At 50.4% G+C, this 7572-nt stretch overlaps 1 protein-coding gene across 6 annotated transcripts in view; it reads left to right on the forward strand.

The window, feature by feature from the left end:
* LOC113209418 (uncharacterized) overlaps positions 1-7572 on the forward strand; it is a 78642-nt gene extending 71070 nt beyond the window's left edge. For 5 of the 6 annotated variants that reach the window (XM_052273713.1, XM_052273714.1, XM_052273712.1 and 2 more), the window contains 6 exons: positions 1252-1633; positions 2141-2255; positions 2562-3060; positions 3320-3416; positions 3870-3983; positions 5867-7572. In XM_052273713.1, the coding sequence (XP_052129673.1) occupies positions 1252-1633; positions 2141-2255; positions 2562-3060; positions 3320-3416; positions 3870-3983; positions 5867-6024 (1365 nt within the window). In that variant the 3' untranslated portion in view covers positions 6025-7572. The remainder of the gene's footprint in view (positions 1-1251; positions 1634-2140; positions 2256-2561; positions 3061-3319; positions 3417-3869; positions 3984-5866) is intronic. The other variant, XM_052273715.1, reaches the window with a different exon arrangement.

Here is a 7572-nt window from a genome sequence, read left to right on the forward strand (position 1 = left end):
CCCCCTTCCTCCCCCCTCCTCCCTTCCCTAAGTCACGCAGACGACTGCTGCTGACTGACTCTACCATGCATTTTTCTCTCGTTTTCCCAACTCATTTCTTATTCGCCTTCCATCCCTGACGGCGCCCAAGCCAGCTCCGCACCGCATGTATGTTTAAATCCAATATCCCTTCCCTTTCCTTCCTAAAAAAAACTTTACAAAAACAACAAAAATAGAACAAGCCTAAAGTCAAAGTTAGCTTTGCGTTTGGTGAGAAGAGAGTAATTTTGCATAAATACAGGGTTGCTTGTATACTCATTCGCTCCGACGACGCAAAACGGCCATCTTGTTGTATTTATATAATATTACTATCTTCTGTTTTGTGTTTTTTAGTTCTTGCTTTTTTACCTAGCTGATTTAGTTTGTGTGAGGCCTTACTCTACAGTTTCTACCTCGCCACGATACCTCGGATTCGAGATCCTATCGGCTCGAGAAAATTGAGTTTTAAAAAAAAAAATCCATATGAGTGTAGCTCGAGGAGTCTGGGTCGTTACCGTCCGGGAGCCTCTCGTCCTCACCTCGTCTCGCTGGAGGATCTCTTCAGGCTGCCGCCGCCTGCGACCCTCGCACACAGGATAGCCTACGTCTCGCCTCGTCCCCCGTTCGCTTTCCTCTCTCCGGTCCGTGTACACAACGAGCGTTTTGTCTCCGGAACCGATCCGGAAAACACACCCCTAAAAAAAAGAGAAAGAAGCGACGGTCTGAGAAACGCAGCTGACCCACTGAGATTACGATCTCAGCAGCAGCAGCGCGGGGGCTAACGCGAAAAGCGTCGCTAGCCTGGTGTGCTGGGACGTGCGCGGGGGGAGAGGCCGGGGCGGAGGAGACTGGAAGACAAATGGAAATCTGAGCGCGCGGAATTCGTGCGGGGCGCTTCTCGGAGAGCGCAGAGCGCAGGCGGCGGGAGGAGCGAGGGCGCCCGGTGGGCAGGCATCCCGTTGGACTCGCGAGTCTGCCGGGTCTGCCTACCTCGCAGCCGTCAGGCGCTTCTGGACCAGAGACTTGCCCACATACACACCGATCGTTCGGCATTCGTTTCCCTTGACTATTTTTGAAGTCTGCAGTGAAATTATGGGTTGCGGGTGTTTTTAAAAGACTATTGAATGTATGCGGGGAAAAAACTTAGATTGAACCACCGCTGATAAATATATTTGTCCACGCTGAAGTACAACGCGGTGCTCATACTCCGATGTGTTGTTGTTGTTGTTGCAGATGGTAGCCGCGGGGTCGGGCGAGGGCACGGGCGCCAACCTGCCCGCGGCCGGGCTCCCCACGGAGCGGGCCGCGCTCCGGTCGGCCTCGGACCGGTACAGCTGCGGCCAGGAGTTCAGGCGGCGCGCGCAGCAGCCGCAGGGCCAGGGGCTGCCGCCGCCCGCGCCGCAGCAGGCGCAGCAGCAGCAGCAGGCGCAGACCAGGATGGAGGCCGCGGTGCACAACGCCGTGCTCGCGGCCAGCCGGCCCGCCGCCGGCAAGATGTCGGGCATGGCGCAGACGGCGAACATGACGGCGCCCAGAAAGTCGCTGTCCATGGGCGCGCTGCGGGCGCGGGAGCAGCAGCGGTCCAGGGTCGCCGATCAGGACAGGACCGACGACGGTGAGTACCTGTGTGGTTGTGTGGTGGCTCAGGATGTCAATTATAATGGGGACAAGGTAAATTATGTTATTGTTGCGAAAAGCTTTTCCGGGTGAGGTTCTGCATCAAAGTCCCGACAAGGCGATGATGTTGCTCTCCGGCTGTGTGCGGCCGCGCTGTGGGTGCGACGCCACACTCGCGGTGTGTGTCAACTTCCCCGGTTGTGTATTCGCTCTTGGTGATCATCACCTCCGTCGCCCTCGCGAGGCGCGGGGGATGGCGTCATCGCCGTGCTCCCGGTGAGCGAGGTGCGAAGCAGAAAGCAAACGGCCTCCGTGTGGTGCGGCGACATCAAAGCCCCCCCCCCCCTTTTCCATCCCACCCTCGGGGAACACGCCCTCGACCCGTGGTGCACCACTAGGTCCAGCCCGCGCTCAGTCACACCGAGCCTGACGTCTGGGCGCACACCACCTGCACCGCCATACGTACCTGCTTCACCCGGCCGTGTCGTCGCTCTCTTTGCCGCAGCGGGCGAGTCCGAGCCGCTGATGGCCTCCCAGGACCACGGCGACGCCGACGACATGCGCGGCGAGGAGAAGATCCGCGAGGACAACATCGGCAAGGATGACAAGACACGCCTCAGGTTGGTGGTGGTTGCTGACTGGAAGTCCACACTAAAAACCCATCAAGTGTATTGAATGTCAAAAACTCGTAGGTGAGTGACTCGTGCACTCATGTAATACCAGGAAAAGTGTGAATTTTCCAGTAAAATTCGTACACTTGTATCCTGAAGTATACGAATGGAAATCCACAATTGTGCGACATTCACACACTTGGATTTTCAGTTCACCTGTCGGGTTGCTCGCCTGTTTATCACGCCGTTTTAAGTGCGGTTTTTCGCGATATTCCCTAACGTTAACTTTCCTCGTCTGTGCGTCGTTGCCCGCAGGAAGGAGTTCAAGACGGAGTACAAGAAGAAGTTCCGGCCCTTCTCGCAGTACGAGTACGTGGAGGGGCGCTTCATGAAGCGGCGCGAGGACGAGCAGGCGCCGGCCGAGCAGCCCGAGCCGGCGCAGCAGCAGCAGCCGCAGAAGCCCTGGTACGCGGAGGTGATCGAGCTGCGCAGGAAGGCGGGCGAGTACAAGCACCGCGGCTGGGGCACGGAGCTGGCGCCCGAGCACATCGCCGAGCTGTACAGCAAGCAGATGCTGCTGTGGGAGCAGGTGTCGCGCCGCTCCTCGCTGTCGGCGCTCTCGCTCGCGGCCGTCGCCTCGCCCCGCTCCATCTCCAAGGAGGAGAAGGAGCGCGAGAACTCGCGCCGCACCTCGCCCACCAAGGCCGCCAGCGTGTCGGGCCACCAGGCCTCGGCCCGCCAGCAGCGGCCGCACACGGCGCAGCCCAAGCTGCCCGGCGTGCACGAGCGCAGCAAGTCCGAGAAGGCGCGCAAGGTGAGTGTTATTACGACAGGTCATTTGTACCCGTGGGTTTCCTCTGTAAAGTTTTCCTGGTTGAACGTTGGACTGATGCGACGTTATTATCACATGATATGGTAAAATCATCAGCCAGGAAACACTCTCTTCTCAAAACTATTTACAGCCCATGGGCCAAAGCTAGGGGGAAAGTTATCCACCCTCTTATAATGACGTTAATTAGAGCCGATATGCAATTCATTTGATATTGATTGCCATGCCCCTCTTTTGCGCACAGAGTGAGAAGTTGGATGACAACAAGAGAGAGGGAGCACCCAGATCATCGAGGAAAGAGTTCCCTCTGAGACATCACTTGGAGAGGACCACAGGAGCAGGTAAGATATTTCTCTTAGTCAGCTTTCTCTCTCTGTCTCTGTAGTGACATTCTTCTTGAGCTTTTCTTCCTCGCCAGAACCCTCGCGGTTTCTCTTTTGTTCTTGTGCCACTGCACTTCTTCTAACTTAACTTGAGCTTTCAGTGTGCCAAAGCCTCTACGTGGCTTTCCTGCGTGTGCAACAGACTTCACCGCGTGTATATGTGTGCGAGCAATAATTTACATTGACAACCTCACCATCTTACTGATAGCTCACTATATATATTTAAGTGTGACTAATTTGCTTAATTTTTTATCGTCGTGGAACAGTATTATGCTATGCACTTTTATAAATACTAAAAAAGGGATAAACTTTAAGCAGCGTTTCTTCGTAAGACCAGCCCCACTGGTTACGGTATTTGTGATTGATGATGACCCCAACTGATTGTGTGGCTCGCCTGCCTCGCTCGCGCAGAAGACGGCGCCCTGCTCCTGTCTCCGACCCGCGAGAAGCTGGAGCCCGTGACCCCCCGGCGCAAAGAGGAGCCCTCGGCCAGCCCCAAGAGATCCCCCGGCCTCGCGCAGACAGGTGCACTAGACAGCGGTGGGCCGCGTCCGGCCCGGCCCTCTCGCCTGCCCTAGCAAGCCATATGCCCCGCTACGCCCCGCCACGCCCCACCACGCCCCGCCACGCACAGCAGCGCCACGCTAACGAACGACTACTGCTTAAAATCCTTTCATCTGCCCGACTCACTCCTCCACCATCCATATGCTCCAAGCCGCTCAAAAAAAAAAAAAAAAAAATTGAAACATATGTGGACCTTGTAAATCATAACATTTTAAATGTTTTAAGTCGAGTTTTAAGGTAGTACGAGCGCTGCAGTCTAGTCAGCCTAGAGACTAAACTTGCAGCAACTTTCTAGACAATTTTAAATTAAATTAAATAAGTTTAAACCGTTGCTAAAATTGTATGTATTTAAATTAAGTTGATTCGCATCTTCTCCTGACACATTTGAGAAATATGTATGCAAATTTAAAATAGTTTGACTTTGGACGAGCGAGGCAGACGACGAGGCCGGCCCCTAACCTCTCCGTCCACATCCAACGTCATATAACAAAATACAGACCAATGTCGTTCATTTTCCTTCACTACAATGGCGCGATTATTGCAGCAGAATCGCATGAATATGCACAGAATAAACGTCACGTGTCCAAAAGTTAAATACAATAAACATAAAATAACAACATGGGTAACGCCGTCAGTGGCCGTATGAAAAATTTCGAGGTTAACGTCGGCGCCATTTCGACTGTGAATAAAATATCAATTTATAACTCTAAATATCTTTTTCAGATGAACGGCAAGGTGGTGTTATCAATGTGTCATTGCATTCGTAATTTAATAATGTTTCTATTTCAACCAGTTTGCGGAAATACTCACATTTCTTTCTTAATTAATTTTCGAATTGCCCGTGACCAAGACACTCTCTCCCATAAGACTCCGGGTAAAATCGGAGGAATTTCAATTGACGAAATCTTTCTTATAGTATCGGTAACCCCTGAATAATTTGTAACCAATCGGTGTGGAATTTTTCAAAGTACTCCCGGTTTTTGTTTCCCTTTTCAGACACATTTAATTTCACCACGCTCGTACTACCTTTAAGTATAATTTTGTGTATCAAACCAGCGATTCTAGACACGTGTTCATTGTTTTTTCCATTTTCCTGCCTGTTCAAATCGCGCATCAAGTTTGAAGTCAGCCAAAACATTTACGCCGTGGTTTTCCTTTTCCTTTTGTTTCCTGCGACTGTTTTCTCCTCCCTCGCTACCATTGCTCTTCCCCTGTCACCTCGCTGCTGCCGCTTTCCGCTTACACTCACACCTGAGGGTGCCTGCCTTAGCAGGTGCCTCAGCTGGTGCCTCTGCAGGTGCCTCTGCAGGTGCCTCTGCAGGTGCCTCAGCTGGTGCCTCTGCAGGTGCCTCTGCAGGTGCCTCAGCTGGTGCCTTGGCAGGTGCCGCACCTGAGCACACGTCGCCGCGGTATTACTGTCATCTCGGCGGAACACAAAGGCCGCACCCGGCCATACCGGGGCGACGGTTATTCGGGGAAGAAAAATGACCTCCACAAGCAGGAGGGGTGGAGGCACTACCCTCGGCATGGGGCTGCTTGGAATTCTCTCGCATGGTTCGAGCGAGGCATGGCCGCATAGCGAGGCGCTAGGCGACGCAGCTTTATGGCTTACAACTTTTTTTTTCAGACAGGGGATTCGTTCACAAACCACGTGGATTTTTCGGGCTGGACTCTGGCAGGGCTATTAAACAGCATTCATTCTTCTTTTTTTTGTCGTAAGATGTACACAAAGTGCGGAGAGACGAAACGTCCCCCTCAAGGAAAAAAACCACGTGGTTGAACGCCTCCCTGCCTACCATCTTCGGCCACCATCTTGTCACTAACGCCTCTGTCCGTGCCACCAGGTCGCTCGCAGTCGCTGGGCCCAGGAGGGGCTCCTGAAACACGATCGCCCAAGAGGATCCCCAGAGCGCCGGCTAGCGCCGCACCAGCCGAGAGGCGCCCACGGCCAAGTAAGTATTTGTGGTTTACTGAAAAAATTAAGAATTTTGTTTTCAAATAATGATATTAACGTTACCTTGTATTTAAGTGCAGAACGTCGATAGTTTATAAATCTATGCTTGACGATAATAGTGCAGTCGATATTCAAAGCAGCAAATTATATCTATTTACGTCAAACGTCCAGAACAAAAAATTTACAGAATTCCAAAATATACCGTAAATAACGTCGTGAAGAATTGTGCCAAACGATATGCCAGAAAAAACTTACTATTTTCCGGTATTACTGTAGCATAGGTTATCCAATCTTCGAAAAACAATAATCTCACGAGATGGTTTTGAGTCTTCAAGTTAATAGCATTATAAAAATAGTTTTATGATGGTCAACTATCCAGCGACAATAGAAATAGTCATCGTTCGGATATCTGTACGATATTACTTCCGATATCCGTACAATATTATTTCTCTTTCTTTTTCGGTACTTCTTCGACCATTTGATAGACAGTTATAGGAATGTCGTCGGCTTGGCACACATTTTTTTCTTTGTTCAGTTGTATGTATTTCATTTTTCACGGGACAGTTAAAGGTGCAAGCACCTCACGTTACTTTTGCCGAATAGCCCATTGCGAAATGACACTGGAAACGATTACGGAACGATAACGTCAATTGATCATTTTCAACGTCGTTTCGATACCGTTAGGACATTTCGTTTCGCATCGGGTGACACTCCGGTACGCGGCTTCTCTTTCTTATTTCTGTCAATCTGTGTCTGTGTTTACCCGCATGCAGTTCTTCTACAGCAGTTTGCTTCAAAATTAAATGTTTTACATATCCTCTCGACTTCTATCGATGTGTAGCTTTACGAGAGTGTGGAGCAATAGAGTTGGAAGACATTATAACGTCTAAGGCGCAGTCGGGTCGGTGAGCGATCGGCCAGAGTCAGATTGTCATTTCTAGATACTTTCACCGATATCCGGATCAAGTCTAGGGCACGAGCATGAGTTAGAATTTTTCATAGACTTGGCTCGGAAAGAAGCGTGACCAAATATTTTCAAGGATCAGGCTATAAAAACGATTGCTCCTCATTCAAAGGTTTTGTGTGTTAATAGCTTAAAAAACATTTTATTTATTTGTGCACAGGGTGTTTCTCTACTAACTTTTGTTACTAAGTGCTAAAGCCAACTTAGATAAGCGGTACATACATAGATTAGAATACCATCTAATAATTGATTGTTTCACCTAGTATGGCACTATCAATTGTTTCATTGATCAGGGAACACAGTTGTATCATTCATTTAGACTGTGACAGCTGTTCGTTTTTGTTTCGTTTTGTTTTAACCGTGGCAATAAGTTAGAGCCAGTTGATTTAATATTCTCAATGGAAAGCACTAACGCCAAGTAAAGTACCCACTCAAACAGACCAATAGTGGGATGGTCAGCCGTACCGGCAGACTATTTCCCATGAGCACTCCATGCAACCAAGTAGCTTTTCCCTTGTCTGGTCGAATGTAGATAGTTTACTTTGTGACGCATTCGAGCCGGCAGCTCCTCGTGGCGTCGCCAGGAGGCCCGCCTTTGGGCCCTTTTCGCTGATAAACAATCGGCATAAAAA

The sequence above is a fragment of the Frankliniella occidentalis genome, unplaced genomic scaffold, assembly GCF_000697945.3.
Source record: "Frankliniella occidentalis isolate FOCC.00 unplaced genomic scaffold, Focc_3.1 Scaffold295, whole genome shotgun sequence".
Classification (NCBI taxonomy): Eukaryota; Metazoa; Arthropoda; class Insecta; order Thysanoptera; family Thripidae; genus Frankliniella; species Frankliniella occidentalis.